Here is a 21,085-nt window from a genome sequence, read left to right on the forward strand (position 1 = left end):
TTTTACAGTGGTCTGAGAGCATGCTTTATATGAACTCTATTCTTTTAAATAAATTAAGATGTATTTTATAGCCCAGAATGTGGTCTGTCTTGATGAACAAAGTCTATTTTTCATTGTACTGAATTGAAGTCTTAGATTAATGATGATATTTTAAAATAATTCTATTTTCCATCCATGGTAGATACTGAGTACTTTTATCTTCAACTTATCTCATGATTTGTTCTGATGACACAGAACTTTTCATCTCAGTGCTCTGTTCCTATGGATGCCAACTTAGGTCTCAGAATGTGTGGCATCTCTGGAGAAATCTAGGCTGTCTTAAAAAGCGTATGCACATTAGTGAAAGTATGCTAACGTTATGAATCTGTGATTGATTTTAAAAATAATGGCCAAAGTGACATATCTGAAAAATTTTTGTAAATGGGAAAACATTGAACATTCTTGAAAGATTTATAAATAATAAATTTACCTTATACTTTTAAGATGTAACAATTTTTTTTCTATCTGATTTAGTTTTGTCAGCCTGGCGGATGGCAGCTGTCCAGAGAGAGGAAGCAGCCAACGTTTTTTGTGGTGGTCCTGACAGATATTGACTCAGATCGACATTACTGCTCGTGCCTAACCTTTTATGAAGCAGAGATCAATCTTCAGGTGCAATAACTTTTCTAGCCAAATTATAGCCAAAGGGCACCTTTTTAGCAATCTTTTTATTATGCTATATTTGCTTTTGTTAGAACTGCAAGTTTGAGTTCTGTGATCTACTTTAAAAAGGCTGAGGGTACTGTATTGTTGAAGAGAGCAAAAAGGTAAAGTAATTGTCCAAGATTAATTGTTCTTCTTTAAAATATTATTACAGTCTGCATATTTCTAAGAATAGCACATTTGCAAATTGGTTGATAAGAAGATTTGTATCTGCTCATGGTGAAGCTGTAGTTTGTCCCTTGTAGTCCTTCTCCTGAGATATCTTTCACAGAATATAGAACATTTAATCAGAATGTTTATAAATCACTTGTCACAATGCTTGATATTATTTTGTAAGCACTGAAGTAACTGTTAGCTCATTACTATTGGTGGTGGTATTATCAAAATGATGGTACTGAAATTATTAGGCTAGAACTATAGAAATTAAAAGTACTGGTCTTTCAGAGTATTAGTTAGGGTTCTCTCTGTTTCAGATAACTAAATACTGCCTCTAATTTATTCAGAAAAGATATTATGAGAAAGTATTGCTCCTTTGTGGAACATTTTCTAGGCAAGAATACTGGAGTGAGTTGCCATTTCCTTCTCCAGGGGATCTTCCTGACTCAGGAATTGAACCCAGGTCTCCAGCATCATGAACAGATTCTTTACTGTCTAAACCACTGTTATAACCGTCATAATAATTGCACTAAAAAAAAAAAAAATCCTTTCGCCCACACGTAGCCACCCACTGTCACATGTTGGTGACTTCTGCTTTAAGTGTCATATGGGTTGTTGCCTTGTGTAAGTCAGATTGCATACAGATTCCCCCTCTCCGACCCCCTGCAAAGGAATCAGAAAAACTTTTTTGTTGTTATTTGTTAATTTGTTTTGCACAAATTAAGTCTCTATAGTATGAGAAGGAAACTATAAAACAGTTTGCAGGATGTTGAGGGAGCCAGTTTGCATTATTTGCTGTGCTTTCTGTCGTGGCCTCACAAAGGAGCATTTGTTATTTTTGCTATTTTAATTAAATGCCATGATCTGAATGTTCTTGATGCAGAAATTTCATTTTTCTCTACAAGAGTAAACAAACCAACTTTCATGGTACTGACTCACATTATCCAAGTTCATTAGAGCAATGTATTAAAACTAGTATGCTGGTTTTTAATTTACAGTGATAAGTTAAAAGTTTGCTGCTGCTGCTAAGTTGCTTCAGTCGTGTCCGACTCTGTGCGACCCCATAAACAGCAGCCCACCAGGCTCTGCCGTCCCTGGGATACATAGAACAAAATATATGTTATCTATATTATCAGCACATTTTCTCCTTATTGTCAGATCTTTGTGGGAAGCCATGTCAAAATCAGATTCATTTTGATTGTGGAATCAAACAAAGGAATTTTTCATGTCAGAGATTTAATACCTGCCAGATTAACACAGCCAATTGTTTGTGTAATTGACCCTTAAACAACATGGGCTTAAACTGCACAGGTCCACTTATACATGAATTTTTTTCTCAGTAAATATATACTATAGTACTACTCGATCCATGGTTGGTTGAACATGTGGATACAGAACACCAACTGTGAAGGTAATATGTGGATTTTCAACTACACATAGAAATCGGCATCTCTGAATTCTGCATTGTTCAGGGCCAACTATTTTTTAAATTAAGAATTATCTGTATAGTCAAGGCTGTACTTTTTCCAGTAGTCATGTACAGATGTGAGAATTGGACCATAAAGAAGGCTGAGTGCTTTTGAACTGCAGTGTTGGAAAAGACTCTTGAGAGCCCCTTGGACAGCAAGAAGATCAAACCAGTCAATCCTGAAGGAAATCAACCCTGAATATTCATTGGAATATTGATGCTGAAGCTAAAGCTCCAGTACTTTGGCCACCTGATGCGAAGAGCTGACTCACTGGAAAAGACCCTGATGCTGGGCAAGATTGAAGGCAGGCGGAAAAGGGGTCAACAGAGGATGTGATTGTTGGATGGCATCATTGACTCAATGGACATAAGGTCTGGCAAACTCCAGGAGATAGTGAAGGAAAGGGAAGCCTGGCATAATTGCAGTCCATAGGGTCACAAAGAGTCAGACACGACTGAGTGACTAAACAACAACAACATGTTGTCAGTGCGGACAGAAAACTTAAGTGTCTATGATTCTAATCGTTTCTGTCCTAGATAGCATTCGAGCGGGTGTTGCCAACAGTTAGCTAATTCAGTTCCCATTTTGATCAGTTCATTCCGATGAGAAAGAATGTTCTCTAGTTGAGAGCCTCACTGTCTCTTTCAAGGGACTTTTCATTTCTCTGTTGATCTTTTGAGTATATGTTAGTTCTGAGAATGCAATATTTTATTTTATTTCCATATTCTTGAGAGCACCTCTGTACAACTCCCTAGAATTATCTAATAAAACTGATTATTTTGGTTCTTCTTCCTCTCTCCATCATTACCAACCCCTTTCACCTCGAATAAACTCACAGACAAGTAATACATTAAGACAGTGTAACAGGATTCCAGTTCAAGATAACAGTCAACCCAATCCTATGGACAAACTGAATCCATGGCTACACACAGAGCAGTTTCTGCTGAAAGAAATCTAGAAACTAGCTGAGCAATTCCTGTATATCAGGCTAATGAGAATATACCCACACTGAAGTGAGTAGAAAAGGCTGAGATGCAGTCTCAGTAGTAGTACTACTACTAGGGTTTATGGTGATAAACCCCATCCCTGGCACAGAGACATGCAATTGGGAAGGAATTTACAACTCCAGGCTCCTCCCCTGATGTGCCAAGAGTTTGGACCCAACATTTACCTCCCATTTTTTTAGACTTCCACCTGAGGTATGGACCCCAAAAACACCAGCTCTGGAAGACAGTGGGGCTTTTTGTTCATGAGACCCAGCAGAGTATAACAAAGAGAGTTATTAATGGGTTTTCAAGGATTTGCTGAGGCTCAGCGTGGAGGAAACAAAGAGAAACTCATCTCTCAGTCTTTGCTTGAAAAAATCCTGTGTACATACTTTAAAAGCTACTGCCTGAGGGTCAGGACTTAAGAGATAACATCAAGCAGACCAACATTTGCATTAAATAGGGATCCTAGGAGGAGCAAGGAGAGTGAAAGGGGAAGAAAGCTTATGAGAAGAAATAATGGGTGAAAACTTTCCTAACCTATGGAAAGAGACATTCACATCTAGAAGCCCAGAGATTTCCAAATACAATGAATCCAAAGAGACCAACACCAAGGTACATTATAATTAGTGTTAAAAGTTAAAGACAAAGAGAGAATCTTAAAAGCAGCAAGAGAAAAATAGCTTGTTCATAAAAGGGAACCCCGATAAGAAGATGAGCAGATTTCTTCAGCAGAAACTTTGCAGACCAGAGAGAAGTGGCAAGATTTATTTAAATTCCTGAGGAAAAAACCTGCCAACCAAGATTTCACCTGGCAAGTTGTCCTTCAGAATTGAAGGAAAGAGTTTTGCAGACTAGCAAAAGGTAAAGAAGCTAATCACCACTAAACTGGCCTTATAGGAAAGGTTAAAGGAATTTTTTTAATCTGAAATGAAAAGGTGCTAATTAGTAATAGGAAAACATGTGAAAGTATAAATCTCACTTGTAATGGTAAATGTTATATGTAGTAAAATAAAAATGAAGAATTATGAAACTGTGAGGAAACAGTTAACAAAATTACAGTAGTAAATACATAATAATCAATAATTACTTTAAATGTAAAATGACTAAATTTTCCAATTCAAAGATGTAGAGTAGTAGCTGAATGGATTTTAGAAAGAAAAAAAAAAAAACACAAAACAGAAAGACCTGAAACAAAACTCGCTTCACTTGTAAAGACATACATTGGCTGAAAATAAAGGGGAGAAAAAGATAACCTCATGCAAGTGGAAATCAAAAGAAAGCTGAGGTAGCTGTACTTAATATAAGAAAAAAATGACTTTGAACAAAAAACTGTAACAAGAGACAAGGAAGGTCATTGTATAATGATAAAAATAGCTCATCAAAGAGATAATATTTATATTTATAAATATTTATGCATCTGTTGATATTATTAGAGCACCTAAATGAATAAAGCAAATCTGAAGGTAAAAATTGATGATAATACAATAGTAGTAGAAGATTTAAGTACCCCATATTCAACGGTGGAGAGATCATTCAAACAGAAGATCAATAAGGAAAACTGGACTTAAACAGTATGTTAGACGAGATGCACTTAACAGACATTACGTGTGTGTTCAGTCACTCAGTCATGTCTGATTCTTTGCAACCCCATGAACTATATTCCACCAGGCTTCTCTGTCTATGGAATTTTCTGGGCAAGAATACTGGAGCAAGTGGCCATATCCTACTCTACGGATTTTCCCCACCCAGGGACCGAACCTCAACTCTTGCACCTCCTGCATTGGTGGCGGATTCTTTACCACTGCGCCACCTGGGAACATACAGACAAATGGAGAACCTTCCGTACGATAGCAGCTGAATACACATACTTCTCAAGCATACATGGAACATTCTCTAGGATAAATAATATGGTAGACCACAAATCAAGTTAATACATTTAAGATTAAAATCATATTAAGCTTCTTTTCCAACCACAGAAGTTTAGAATTAGAAGTCAGTTACAAGAAGAGGACTGGAAAATTTACAGCTATGTGGAGGTTAAATAATACACTACTGAGTGGATCAAAGAATACACTAAAGAAGAATTTAAAAAACCTTGAGACAAATGAAAATGAAGATACAACATACCAAAATTTATTGACTAAACCAAAAGGGGGGAATTTACAGCGATTATAGTAATTAACATCTACATTAAGAAAAGAGCAAGACCTCAAATAAGCAAATTAAGTTTACACTGTAAGGAGCTAGAAGATGATGAAACTAAGCCCAAAATTAATAGAATGAAGGAAATAACAAAGATCAGAGTGGAAATAAATGAAACAGTAAGCTCTTAAAAAAATAAAAACACTTGGGGATAAACTCCTTAACAAAGGTCTTGCCAGTGACTTGGATTTTTTTGTTGTTGCTTAGCAGAAGTAAGTAAGCATTGGGGAAATGGAAATCAATAACATAATGAAATATCACCTCATACATAATGAAATATCACCTAACACTGCCAACTGTTAGAACGGCAGTTATCAAAAAGATAAGAGACAACAAGTGTATACAAGACTGTAGATAAAAGGGAACCCTTGTGAACTGTGGGTGGAAATGTGAATTGGTGGGAAATACTATGGAAAATGATAATGGAAATTCCTCAAAAAATTAAAAATAGAACTGCCTTATAATCCAGCAATACCACTTCTGAGTATGAATCCAAAGGAAATGAAAATAGGGTATGGAAGAGATATCTGTATTCCCATGTTCATTGCAGCATTATTCACAATAGCCAAGATACAGCAACAAGCTAAGAGTCCATCAAGAGTTGAATGGATTAAGATGTGTCTTTATTATAATCATAAATATCAATTATCTTTAATAGACCCCTCTCTCCTTTCCCTACTCCATTCCATCTTTCTCCTTAGACAGACACACACACACACACACACATTTTTCTGAACTATTTGAGACAAATTAGTGTGTTTCATTTCTCTTTGCCCTAAAGTCTTCAGTGTGTATTTCATGAGTTAGTTTTTTTTGCTTACATAAACATAGTATGGTTATCAGTATCAGAAAACTGACATTGGTAATACACCTTTATCTCCTCTACCGTCCATATTCAGTTTTGTCATTTGACCTAATGTTCTTTATGCCCTTCCCACTGTCTTTTTTTGGTCCTCCAGTATATGATGTAGTTTAAAAAAATCATGTATTGCATTTAATAATCATTTCTCTTTTGTCTGTTTTCATCTGAAATAGTGCTCAGCCTTTGACATTTTCAAATAATGCAGGTCTGAATGCCTCTTTTAAATAGAACTCTTAATATTTTTTGTTTTTCTGATATCTCTGACTTTAGACTCAGGTTATCCATCAGTAGTTGGAATACTACCAGCATTTGGAATACCAAGTGTATATCCTTCTAAGGGCACATATCTGGAGGTACACAATGTCTGTCTGCTACCAGTCTGCCCTACTGATGTTCTTTTTGAGTACCTGGTCTGGTGATTGTGAGATATCTCCATTGTATACTTGCTTGTTTTTGTTTTTGTTTTTCTTGCAACTAATAAGCTGTGTGTGGTAAGATACTTTTAAGACTATAAATATTCTGTAATTCATTAATTACCCCTCTACCCTCCCACCAGATTTAGCATTTACTGATGATTCTTGCCTATGCCAATTCTTAGTACGATGGTTGCAAAATGACTATTTTCCAACTATGCACACCCTCTACCTGTACCTTTACCAGTCAGCAGTTGACATTTTACCTTTTCTGTCTTGTCTATCTATGTGAGCTATAGTCTCACGTATTCTAGTGTCTTTTTTCTTCAATAGTATATAATTAATGGTTTTCACTGTTGTAATGCACTGGTTGTCTAAGATTTGACCAGTGATTACCCCTTCAGAATGGTTCTTGTGTTCTCTTGTAAAAAACCCCATCACAGTTTTTTTTAAAGCACTTTTAAACTTTCTGTCATAACAAGGTGATACAGGATCACCTTTTTCCTTCCCTGCTCCAGTCTTTAAATCAGCTAATACTTCAAGGAGCCCTGGCTCATTTGAGTAATAAATAATGTTATAAAAACCAAGATCAATGTATTTAGAATTAACATTTGAAAATTATTTTTCTTTTTAGCTCAGATATTTTCCTATTTGCCACTTTAACTGGACCAAAGCATTGTAATTTATTTAGTATTCACAGTTACCTTACAGAAAATTAGAGTCTGCTTCTTTTGAGTTTAAGTTATAAAATTTCTAGTTCCTATATAAGTTCACCTAGGTAGTAGATGCTAGCCAGAATTATATAACAGCTTTTCTGTGTGAAAAATAGAGAGATGATATCTTTTGGAATTGATCCAAAAAAATGGTAAAAACAATGAGGTAATATTTTTAAAAGATAATATTAAAGTCCAGATGATGTTCCTTTCTGGGTCATCATTAATGTTGTTCCCATTTTCGATGTGAACAGTTAACTATGTCCTTTTTAAAAAATGTGTTTTTCTTTTATTTTTGGATCATATCATCAATTCAAAAATAGATCTTTTAATTCTCATTTGGTGTGAATTACTTCATACCAAATATACTATGACACATTATTTGGAAGTCTAAAGAAGAGGAACTTAGGGACACAAACCATCCAAAGCATAATTGTGCAACTTTAAAAATGTTGGCTCTTATCTTTCTAAGTTACAGTAACACTGTCAAAAAACACAAGCAAAAGTTTGGCATTAAATTTTTGATAACATATTCCCAGAATTATTCAGTTAGGCAATGTGATTGTAACATTTTTTAAGTAATCAGTAAAATATGATAGATGTGAGGTGCTTTATTATATGACTTACCCTAAAAAAATGATAGACCTGTCTAAATTTTTTGAACTTCCCAGGTGGCACTAGTAAAGAACCTGCCTGCCAATGCAAGAGATTTAAGAGACGTGGGTTTGATCCCTGGATCGGGAAGATCCCCTGAAGATGAAAATGGCAACCCACTCCAGTATTCTTGCCTGGAGAATCCCATGGACAGAGGAGTCTGTTGGGCTACAGTCCATAGGGTTTGCATAGAGTTGGACATGACTGAAGCAACTTAGGATGTGTATCATTTTAGAATCTTTTAATGAGTCTGTAAATGTGTTTATGAACCAATAATAATGCAGTTCAAAGTAAAGACATTTTGGTATGTCAGCAACCCAAGTGTGATCAAAGGAGCAAAATGAATGAATGTACTTTAGAATAACGTTGACACATAGGAGATGCACAATAAAGATTTTATTTTCTTTGTTTTTCAAATGGGAATTTTTTAAAAAATACAAAATTTAAGTGAGTAGTATATAAACCCCATTACACTTGACCCAGCTTTAAAAATTATCAGAATTTTGTCAGTCTTTTAAAATTTAAATCCTTTTTTTTTTTTCAGTAGGGAGAGACATTTTAAAGCAAACCCCAGACACCATAATTTACTTGCAAATATTTTAGTGTGTGCGTGCTGCATGCATGCTTAGTCCCTCAGTTATGTCTGACTCTTTGTGACCTCATGGGCTGTAACCTGCCATGCTCCTCTGTCCATGGGTTTTCTAGGCAAGAATACTGGAGTGGGTAGCCCTTCCCTTCTCCAGGAGATCTTCCCAACCCAGGGATCAAACCTGGGTCTCCTGCATTAGCAGGTAGATTCTTTACAGTCTGAACCACTAGGGAAGCTTCAAATATTTTAGTATATATCTCTAACTGATAAAGATTTTTTTTACATTACCAATCTGCCATTATAATACTTAAAAAATTAATTACAATGAATAATCCCTTAATATTATCTAATATCCAACTTACATAGTTCTAAATTTAAAAATTTGTCTCGAAAATGTCGTGACTTATTCAGGCAAATTCTGCACATTATATTTGGTTGATATTTCTTCAGTTTTTTCTGTAACAGGCCCTCTTTTGGGGGCAGTAGAGAAATTGGGTCATTTGTCCTATGGAAAGTTCTGTATTCTGGATTGGGCTGATTAATTCTCCATATTATTTTTACCTCTATTCTCTATTATATCTCTATTCTCCATAGTTTCCATAAAGTAATATTTAGATCTAGAGGCTTGATTAGATTCACGTTCAATTTTTAAAGTTAGACCACTTCAAAGATTGTACTGTACTTCTATTGTGTCTCATCAAGATAAATTTAACTTCTGGTTGTTCTACTTTTAGTATTGTTAAGATTGATTTGTGGGTTTGGGGTGGTGCCAGCCCTCACTTAGTAAGTAGTTTGGGATCTATTGATGATCTTTGCCTAAATACATTATTTAAGTAGGAATTGCAAAAGGTAAATTCTTCCTTCTATTATTCTTTCTGTGTTTATTAACTGAATTTCAGTTATTAAATAGAACTTTCATTGACTGCAGTTAGATTGGTAATACTGGAGTGTGTAGCCTTTCCCTTCTCCAGGAGGTCTTCTCAACCCAGGGATCAAACTAAGGTCTCCTGCAAGACAGGAGGATTCTTTACCAGCTGAGCCACAAGGGGAGCCCAAGAATACTGGAGTGGGTAGTATATCTCTTCTCCAGTGGATCTTCCCGACCCAGGAATCGAACCAGCGTCTCCTGCATTGCAGGCGAATTCTTTACCAGCTGAGCTATCAGGGAAGCCCTTTAGCCATCTTTAGAAGTGACCAATTAAAAATTATAAACTTACAGATTTTTGTGTGTTTAAATCAGTCAACCATGATTTTTATTTATTTTGATTCTGTTAGTCTTTGACAGAGTCTTTACTTTTTTACTAAGATGAATAGGCTAATTTTGTACATTTTTGTGACTCAAAATTAGAACGTCATTTCTCCAGCGAGTTCTGGTTTCCTTTACTGGAAAATACTATTTAATAAGTTCTTGATTGTATAAATGAATTATTTACACTCTTATGATGCTTAGCACAGTGTCTGGCATATAGAATATATGTTACAGTTATTATTTTCTTTTATATTTTCATATTGATTAGCTTAAAACTGCATGATCTCTGGGCTTCCCAGGTTTCGCTAGCAGTAAAGAACCCATCTGCCAATGTAGGACACCTAAGAGATGTGGGTTCGATCCCTGAGTAGTAAAGATCCCCTGGAGGAGGAAATGGCAACCCACTCTAGTACTCTTGCCTGGAGAATCCCATGGACAGAGGATTCTACAATCCATAGGGTCACAAAGAGTTGGACATAACTGATCCCTGCATCAGCAATATCAGTATCACTAGGTAACTTGTTAGAAATGTAAATTCTTGGATTCTACCTCACACCTACTGAATCAGAAATTTTAGGGGCGGGACTCAAAAATCGGTTTTAGCAAGCCCTCAGTGATTCTGTTGCACACTAAAGTTAGAGAACCACTGGTCTAGAGTAGAAGTTCCTAACTCATGGTGAGAACGGGCCACAGGCATGCTGAATATTTTCTTAGGGCAGCTATAAAGTGCCCTAGCTTCCAGCAACATTATCTATGTTCTAATCTTTTCAAATCTCACTTTCCTTTATGAAATGTGAGAATTAATGAAACAGGTATAAAATATAATAATATATTTATGAAATAAGCATTATATTAGCCTTCTTAGGATATAGAACATAGGAATATATACATATTTCACTTTCATACATTTTCTATCCTAGAACAGCTTGTGACAGCCTTTCTTAGCATAGGGCATTTCATAGGGCACTAGGTCCTCTAGATACTTTTAAGAAAGAGGGTTTCATTGGTCCAGTAAATTGGAGAAATAATTCATATCTTCTTTGCTTGACATGCACAAACGAGATTTGCCTATTAAAGTCTGAAAATTCCTGCAGTATGGAAACCTTTTAACTTGGCTTTAATTTATTGTTTCCAAAATTTTTGATTAGGAGACCTTTTTATCTAAGCAATATCTGTTAGCCTCCAGCAGAAGACACTTTGGAAAATGCTGCCTTCTAAGTATATATGTTTAAAAAACTTATGGATTGTGTGTCTCTTAAAAATAGGGAGCTTTCTGGATGAATATATAGTAGCCCTGCAAATGAATTTGCCCTACTTTTGGAATAGTGGTGAGTCCAGGAGCTATTGAAGAGGAAAATATCAGGGTATTTTCTTTACTAGAGGTAAACGGCATTTTGAACTGAAGACCAGTGGCCCAGTTGTCTGAAGCTTTGAAATCCTAAAACGTGTTTGTCTCACGTAGTCATTATTTTTCAGACCAATGCAAGAATAAATTAGGTTTTGTCATATAGATGTGTCAACATAATTAAGGGACTATTAGGCAAGAAATTAAGTTTTCAGGGGGGAGTTGTAGACCTTACAGAATTTTGCAACTACTCAGACTCCTTTATTTCCAATTTTGGAAGATTTTAAAGTCTTCAAATTGCTTAGCTGAGGCAACTCTATATAATGGTACACTGTAATAAATTGCTTTTCAAAAAGGAAATGTAAAACTGGAATTTTTTTACTTACATAATTCCTTTCATCATTTTTAAAAAAATTTAATTGGCGAATAATTGCTTTAACAATATTTTTAGTTTTCTGCCATACAACAGTGTGAATGAGCCATAACTATACATACGTCCCTCTCTTTTGAACTCCCTCCCCATCCCACTCCTCTAGGTTGTTATAGAGCACTGGGTTGAGCTCCCTGTGTTATATAGCAACTTCCCGCTTCATATGTTAATGTATATGTTTCAGTGTTACTCTCACAATTCATCCCACCCTCTCCTTCATCGTCCTTTTAAAATTGAGTGTTTAAAGAAATTTTATAGGGAGAATTAGTATGAAATCCCTGGTGACTCAGGCAGTAAAGAATCTGCCTGCAATGCCGGAGACCTGGGTTCAGTCCCTGGGTCGGGAAGGTCTCCTGGAGAAGGGAAAGACAACCCGCTCCAGTATTCTTGCCTGGAGAATTTCATGGACAAAGGAGCCTGGCAAGCTTCAGTCCATGGGGTCGTAAAGAGTTGGACATGACTGAGCGGACTGAGGGACTAACATACACACAGTATGAAACAGTGTTGCTGAAAATGAGCTTAGCACAGATGATATTGGATGCAGTTAGTCTTTTCAGAATAGAAGAGACAGGAGTCAAGCATCAGGAGTGTAGCAGAGATGAGAATGAAGTATTCTATCTGGGTGATAGATTAAGCTTCTTACAGATTGTGCCTATCTGCTACATGTGGTCATTCCATAAAATCAGTATTCTAATAATTTTTATCATTTTTGCCTGAGGATATGTTTGAAAGGCAGTAGTACTTTTAGGGCAGGTTGCTATGGTGGGTGCTAATTTATCCCATATTATTGAAGCATGAAGAGTTTGAGAGCTACATAGAATGTAAACTACACAGAAGCTGGGAATGCCACTGGTAGATGTGGTCTGTAGTAATAATAGGTAGGAAAAAATACCAGTAAGTGGGCAGTTTAGTGTGGCACATGCTTACAATAAATATGAGATAAAGTCACCTTATATGTCAATGTGAGGCAGTTCAGTAAACAGAATTTAAGGTAAATTTGTATCTTTATTGCTGATGGGCTCAGTCGTGACCAACTCTTTGTAACCCCATGGACTGTAGCCCGCCAGGGTCCTCTGTCCATGGAATTTTCCAGGCAAGAATACTGGAGTGGGTTGCCATTTCCTTCTCCATGTATCTTTATTGGGACCTACTAAAACCAAGGAATAATCTTAGCTTGGAAGAAGGCTTGTAAGTTTTGTTCAAATGAGATAAAATATGTGAAAATGCTTTATACTATAAAATGTTAAATTTCCGACCATTATTATAATGTCTGTTACATTTGTATCCTGTGTTTTTAATTTCCTGCTTATTATGTTTCTCACATCTTTTCAATATGTGAAAATCTGTCATTGTAAAACACATAACAGAGTTAGTATCACTACATAATTATTACACAAAATATATTCTAACAGCTATAAAAAAAAACACTGTTCTTTTACATGATAAATTACTTATTGAAAAAGTTATCCAAAACCACAACACTACTGTCTATTGGAATAAGACTTGTTATAAACAACAATTTAAAAAAAAATCACAGTAGTGCATTTTGCTTTGAAAAAAGGAATACGCATTTTCTCTAAACTTGGGACATTGTATTCTTATAGAAGAGCTATTGGAATGAAGATTAGCAGCATCTTATGATTTATAGCACATTTACAAAGTGAAGGTCAAAATCTATAATAAAAAGTGATGTAAAGAAAATGGAGTTGTTTTTATTTAGTATTGATTCATATTATGTCAGACCTTTTTTCTTTCTTGATAATAATTATTCCACTTAGTGAATATTTGATTAAAGGAAATGACCAATGCATTCTCTTTTATGTTTAGGTTAACATAGGTTAATGGTCATTTATATGAAATGGTTATGTACTTACTCAAGCTGACTTCTAATGGTACTCTAGGGCATGTATCACAATCTCATAAAAATGTGGATAACTTTATCTCTTTCAGGAATTTCAGTCATTTTTTTTGTCAGGCAAGGACAAAATTTGTTAGTGATCCATAAAAAATGTGATTCATTAAGTGTGGATATCTTTGGTAAATTCATTTTCATCACATTTTTATTATTTCTAAGAATTCCAGAGCCACCCAACCTAATTTTAGCTTTTGCTCTGTAACAAATGAAAATCTTTCAAGAGCATATGGATCTTATCATACATAATAAAAAGTAAACAGATATTTCCCTTTGGATATGTACATTCCATAGACATCTAATACTTGGTCATATTTCACTATATAGAAGCTATACGGGCTCCAAAGAAGATAGAAAATATTAATACAGTTCTTGGCCTCCTCGAGTAGGGGTGAAAAACTTCCCTTGGTAAAATAAGAAAATTTTTTATTTTATGTAAGAAAATTCATTCCAGCATGAATGCAGTGAATAAATATTATATAAATATCAACTATGTGCGTACCTCTTGTTTTAGAAACTGGGAAATCACCAGTGAGCAAAACAGAAATCCCGGTCTTCATGGAGCACATTCTAGTTGAGGCAAAAACCAGAAAACAATATAAATGAAATGTTGGATGGTAACAAGTGCCATGGAGAAAAATAAAATAAGCAAAGGGGACATAAATGGGGTTAGGATATTGCAATTTCAAGTAGGTACCAGCAAAGCCTTAACAGAGCAGAAGTTTGCTTGAATGGGAGGATGAGGGAGATAAGGGAATTGTTTATTGTTTCTATTCCAGGCAAAGGAATAATAAAATGTTTGAGACCCTTACCTGGGAACATGTCCAGCACGTTTGAGGAGCATCAGGGAAGCAAAGTAGGGCTAAAGAGGAATGGAGGAGACTAAAGGGAGCTGATAAAATAACCCAGAAAAGTGACGATAGTGGCTCACAGTCCTACTCCACAGTGGTAGCAGTGGAGGTGGTGAGAAATCGGGATTGCTGCCAAGGTTATGAAAGAGAGAGGAATCAGTATTTTTGATTTGCTTAATGGGAGGATAGAATTTCCTTTAACTGAGATAATAGATTACCGCAGAGGGAGTGGAGTTTGGGAAAAAAGATTGGAGCTATATTTTTGTCATATTTGAGATACCTATTTGTCATCTAAGTGGAGACGTCAGGCAAGCAGTTGAATCTGCATTTTGTGGCATTTAGGGGAGAGGCTTGGCAGGAGAAATAAGTATGAGCAGGTATGTGCAATGTTGATGAACGATGCTAAGAGCTAACAGTTGGAGGAAAAATCAGTGAAGGAAAGCCTTCGAGAAGCAAGATAAATTCTAAGCTTCTGGACCTTTGATTAGTGGAAAGGAAAGAGAAAAGGATTCTAGTCAGAGAAAATGTCCTAGTGTCTTAAAATATCATTTAGAAATAAATTTGAATATTTTTCTATCTTTGTTTTTTCTTTTCTGTTGAAACTTTTATAGTGCATCATATAGTGTTATGGAGCAGTAGGAGCACAGGAAATATTTGTTGCTTATAAATGAGAATAATATTTTTCTTTTTATATATTTATTTTATTTTTGGTTGCACTGGGTATTTGTTGCTGTGCACAGGCTTTCTCCAGTTGCAGAGAGTGGGAGCTACTCTCTAGTTGTGGTGCAAGGCATCGATCCTTCTCATTGCGGTAGCTTCTCTTGTTGCGAAGCATGGGCTCTAGGGCATGCAGGCCTCAGTAGCTGTAGCTCATGGACTCCAGAGTGCAGACTCAGTAGTCAGTGGGGCATGGGCTTAGTTGCTGCACAGCATTATGAGATCTTCCCAAACCAGGGATAGAACCAGTGTCCCCTGCATTGCAAGGTGGATTCTTAACCACCAGAACATTAGGGAAGCCCCAGAATAATACTTTTCAAAGTTTATTACATTAACCAGTATTTAATCACTCAATATTTAGGGTTTAAAAAAAAATTCCAGATATTTTTATTGTGCTAATAAAATATGCATGACATAAGCTTTATACTTCAACTATTCTTTATAGCTCAGTGACAACTAGGTACATTCTGAAACTTACTTATGTATATAAAAATATCCTCTGTTTTTTTAAAAAATCAACATTGTTGCTCCTTAGAAAAAAGAATTTAGAGCTGTTTGGGTTTTACTTCTAAGAGCATTCTGCAAGATAAGCCTAAATGATTATCTCTTTTGTTTGAAAAACTGAGAGAAGTCCAAATAACAAAAATGAAAAGTAGTGCCTTACTTCTAAAACGGATTTCTTTTTCTTATCTTAAAAACTGAATTTCCGTTAAGTGTCATTTGTATTTGTCTAGTCAGTGATGAACTGTGTCTTATTTACCTTTTATTACTGGTACCTCATGTAGAAACCACAGGTTCAAATAAAATTGTGCTGTATATCTGGAGCTTAAGGATTTTCAGAAATGAAATGAGTATGCCCTACTTCATAATTTCTTTGCCTAGTTGCTTCTTAGATTCCTCTCAAAGTATGTTCTTTGTTTTTAGTTTGAGTTTGTAAATTATATTTTGGAATTAATTTTGGATTTTATAAATTACATGGAAGTGTGTGATATGTCTACATTTTATGAGTTATAAACCTAGGAAATTGTCTGTCTGTTGATTACAGTGTCTCCTTTTTTAGGGAGCAAAGAAGGAAGAGACTGAAGGCGAAGGGGAAGTGTCTGGTTTAATTCAGCCTGCGGAAGTGTTTGCTCCCAAAAGCCTGGTGTTGGTATCCAGATTAGATTATCCAGAAATTTTTAGGGTAAAGAACTCATAGTTGTTGTTATTGGTTTGTGTCATTGTATAAATCTATTCTGAGTGAACCATGGTAACAAGTTTTCTTGTACCTAAAATATCTTTAAATTGATTGGGAATTCATCAATAAAATAAAATTACTGTGAAAAGAAGAAATGAATTTCATGTTGGATGAAATAAATACCTGAATTAGTTAGTATAACTATTTAAACTTCTAAGGATGTTTAAAATATCCTTATATTTAAGGATGTTTAATTTGTTTTAAAATAGGTCGCATCTTTACTGACTCCAAAATTTATGAATCCTAAAGAAATCGTTTGATTACTTGTATCAACTTTAAAATGCATTAGTAATATAACAACTTAGTGTGTTTTTACTGATCTTTTTAGGAGTCCAGGTGAAAGAAAATAGGATGAGTATTTGTGATTTCAAATAGTTGTGATCATACTGCTACCAACATAGCTTTAAAATATTGTTTACTTCCAGATATTTTACTTTTTAGATAGTTGGAATTTTCAAATATAGAAAAAAACTTACTGTAGTTATAAATACATTTGAAAGAGAAGAGGGCTTATTTTTCTTACTTCAGTCACTATCTTTAATATTAGTTATGTTGACCATTGTCTAGAAATCACAGATCTTCTTTAGAAAGTATAAACTATACCTTAAAATCTCTCAAGGATTTGAGAAATTAATGCATAATTTCTGGAAACCTTTTCTGTATAATTGAGATTATATATATTCTTAGTGTCAAGATTTCAGTGACAATTGGTAACTCCTAACAGATACTAATTTTTTAATTATAAATTTTAATAAACTGGAAGATTCATATGATTCCATTTTGTCCTCCATTTTACCACCTACCTTCTTCTGAGCTTAAAGTGTTAATCATATATTCTCTATTTTGCTATTCTTTATAATAATTCACATAAGTTAAATTTTTCTGTAAAATGTTCTGAATTATTGAGAATCACAAAATAAGATAAAGTTTCTAAATTTTTATCTTGAAAATTGGGGTTTTGCAAAATAAGTTGAGACAAAAAGAGTTTTAAGCCTTACAAATTTGGTCGAGTGGTTATCTGAACACAAACACCTGTTTTACAAATTATGTACTTCTGTTTTTTATAAACTCATCTTAGAAGCTCATTTAGAGCTTCTGGTTCTGGAGGAAAATTTAATAAACTTAATAACATTTGCTGCTTAAAATTTATTCCGTGGTCACTGTAGAATATACTATGTTCAAAGAGAAACTTTCCTGGGAGCAGATGTCACAATTTATTTTTAGTGCTTGCTTTCTCCATGAAATAACTACATGCATCTTTTGTTTTCAGGCTTGCCTGGGTTTGATCTACACTGTATATGTGGACAGTCTGAATGTCTCCTTGGAAAGTCTCATTGCAAACTTGTGTGCATGTCTTGTCCCAGCGTCTGGAGGGTCTCAGGTAAACAGAATAAAAAAGAAGATGAAAAGGGCCTGCTTCTTTTCTCTCCTCCAGTTAGTTTAATTTATGAAGAAAAGGAAAAAAACGAATTCTTTAAATATTTTCTATTTAAAGTGGGTCTTAGGGGACTTCCCTGGCGGTCCAGTGGTTAAGACTCCGCCCTTCCAATGCAGGGGGCGAGAGTTCAATCCTTGAGAAAAAAAAAAGGGCCTTAGTTTAGTTAAGCATTGTCCCTGTGGTCTTCCTTCTAGAAACACAAGATTCCATTCTTTTCTTAGGTCATGGGGTTAATTTTAACACAGGGTTCACCTTTCACATAGCATAGTTAAAAGTTATATTCTGTGTAACTTGAAATGTAGCTTACATTTTTCTTGGGAATGCACTTTTTAAAATTGAACTTCAAATGTGTTCTTTATACCATGCTTATTCCTCTATGTGATTACACCTCATTTTATTAAAATTTGTTTGAGTGATAAAAATTCAGAGATAACATTAAGAAAACTGTCAGTATAATTTTTTGTAACATTGTAACTACTCCTGGATAGATTAATTCATTTCTTCATTTCCTTGGATAAAATCAGTTATATGTGGTCCTTAAAACCATTTTGTATGTTGTGTGTAATGTTTAGTAGAATAGCTTGCACTTAAGCTTCAGAAGAAGAGGGCTTATTTTTCTCATCTCAGTTTTCTACCTTTAATAATAATAATGATGATGTTAACCATTGTCCAAAATCACAGATATTCTTTGAAAAGTATAATCTATACCTTAAAGAATTTCATCATACGTCGATTGAGCACATGCTGACATTAAACTGTTATACTGAAATAAAGCTTTCTCAAAGTGACATGTCTTTCTTCTTCTCTGTGTCTTGAAATTTTTGTCTTCTTCTCTGAAGTAGAAAAATGAGAACTTCAGCTTCTATGACTAAATGTTTCTAGGTAACTTAAAAATCTACTTAAGTCCTAAAATTGATTAGTTGACCACTTATTATACTTATTCTTATGTAATATTGAGGGAAAGAACATCCCTCTAAAAATTACATTTTTTAAACTCTGATAGATTAAAAAAAAGTCCTATAGAGGTGTTACTTTGGTAAAATTGACATCTTTTTTCCTTGCCCTTTGCCTTTTTAACTGTCTACTATCTTTCCTAGTGTCTTTTGGGTACTCTTAAGTTTATTTTCCTTCTGCACTTTCCTCCCTTATTCTCCTGTTTGTACTCCAGGGGCAGAGTATGAAATGTGAGTTTAAAAAAAAAAAAAAAGAAATGTGAGTTTAGTCACATTGAACCTAAACTGTAAAGCAGATGAGTTATTTTATGAGCCTTTATTATGATGAAATTTTTCTTGACATGATTTTATATATTTTTTAATTTAAAAAGGATTTTTATTGTGACTATTAGAAGTTTTTAAATTACATGTTTCATATTACTATATTTCTTTTATTTTTCCAGTTTTATTGACATATAACTGGCATATAAATGTTAGCTTCAGCATTTTATTATTTTTTAGTTACATGTTATTGTTAGTGATTTGTGTGTTTCATTATTACTAAATTTTCACCTTCCAACTACTGAATTTTCTTGTATCATATTCATTTGGGCACAAAGTAACTTGAATGTTTTGAGTTGCCTTATTGCCCTTCGCATCTGTTAATTGGGTCTTATATGATCATCGTCTGCTCTAAATTTGAACTTCAAAGGGATTTTTTTTATCTTGAGAAAATGTGTGAAAAGAAATCATTTGATGTGTGTATGTGTTTTCCCCCCATTCTGCAGAAGCTGTTTTCCTTGGGTGCAGGAGACAGACAGCTGATCCAGACTCCCTTGCATGACAGTCTTCCTGTCACAGGAACTAGTGTGGCTCTCCTGTTCCAGCAGTTAGGTATGTCTTGTTCTCCATTTTTTCAGTATTCTTCTAAAAGCTTCTGAAAAGGAGATTAATTTTTAAGCCCGCATCACCTGACATGAACCAGGACAATAAAAAAGTAAACCATTACATAACTTATATATAAAATATATAATTATATGGGTTCTAATCTCAACTAGTATTCATTGTTTTTAACCCAGGCTCCTTTTGCTCTGAAGTCACTTAGGCTTTTAGAAAGTAAACATATTTTTTCTGTGCTGTGAAAGATGAATAGGTAGTATGTTTTGTTTTTCCTTAGAAGATAAAACTAAAAGAATCCCTTCCTTTTCATTTCACCACCTGTAATAGGACTTCATCTCATTTTCTAGCAATGGCTCAGGTGAAGAATTAGAGGGAGGACACAAGAAAGTGCCCTCTGTACATTGGACAGCTTGTACTTCATTAAAGGAGTAATGTAACTTAGAGCATATTTCAGGTCAGCGCTGCCAGAGATTGTCATTTACTTGATCTCTTACTTGTCTTACATATGTACCTACGAAAGAGTTTCTCACTCCCTTAGATTATATCTTTCACATTGTTCTCCATCTGTGTCTTTTTATAATTGAATTGAAACTGTCCCTTTCCTGGGGACTCATCTCTACTTCTCCATGGAATTCTTAATTCCTTACACAAAAATTCTACCTTTTTATTTCCCCTGTATCTCATGTTGAATTTTACTCCCTGCTCAACTCTGAAACACATCACTCCTTTTCCTTCAGTGGCCCCGTACTTTTTTGTGACTTCAATCAGTGAAATTTAGAAAGCCTCAGAAGAGTTTAATGGGCTTCCCTTGTAGCTCAGTTGGTAAGGAATCAGCCTGCAATGTAGGAGACCTTGGTTCAATTCCTGGGTCAGAAATATCCTCTGGAGAAGGAAATGGCAACCTACTCTAATATTCTTGACTGTAGAATCCCATGGACAGAGAAGCCTTGCAGGCTACAGTCCATGAGGTCTCCAGAATTGGACACTACTCAATGACTAAATCACCACACATAGAGTTTCTAGTATGCTAATAAAGATGAATGATGAAATCAATCCCAACATAGTAATTCTCTATTATATCTGCCTCCGCATAGGAATTTAAACTGTTAAAAATTATGTATTCCTTTTCTTCCTCCCCGAAAGTTTCTGCTCGTTGAATCATCTCAACCAAGTTCAAATTAATTTAATTAAAGCTATTTTGTTTAATGTGTGAAATAGGCACTGACTCCTTGATGGCACTTATTTCTGTAAAGAATATCTTGTTGATTAAAACCTTCCTCCACAAAGTTTTGGATGTAATTTTAAGGGTTCGTGAACTACCTACA

General features: G+C 34.8%; 1 protein-coding gene across 5 annotated transcripts in view; it reads left to right on the top strand.

Moving 5' to 3' along the window:
* SBF2 (SET binding factor 2) overlaps positions 1 to 21,085 on the top strand; it is a 473,595-nt gene that overhangs the window by 214,097 nt on the left and 238,413 nt on the right. For all 5 annotated transcript variants that reach the window (XM_081540685.1, XM_081540683.1, XM_081540686.1 and 2 more), the window contains exons 3-6: positions 514 to 651; positions 16,314 to 16,436; positions 17,761 to 17,871; positions 19,649 to 19,754. In XM_081540685.1, coding sequence (XP_081396811.1) covers positions 514 to 651; positions 16,314 to 16,436; positions 17,761 to 17,871; positions 19,649 to 19,754 — 478 coding nt within the window. The remainder of the gene's footprint in view (positions 1 to 513; positions 652 to 16,313; positions 16,437 to 17,760; positions 17,872 to 19,648; positions 19,755 to 21,085) is intronic.

The sequence above is a fragment of the Giraffa tippelskirchi genome, chromosome 11 (assembly GCF_054371585.1).
Source record: "Giraffa tippelskirchi isolate mGirTip1 chromosome 11, T2T-mGirTip1v1.2.pri, whole genome shotgun sequence".
In the NCBI taxonomy this organism is placed as follows: domain Eukaryota; kingdom Metazoa; phylum Chordata; class Mammalia; order Artiodactyla; family Giraffidae; genus Giraffa; species Giraffa tippelskirchi.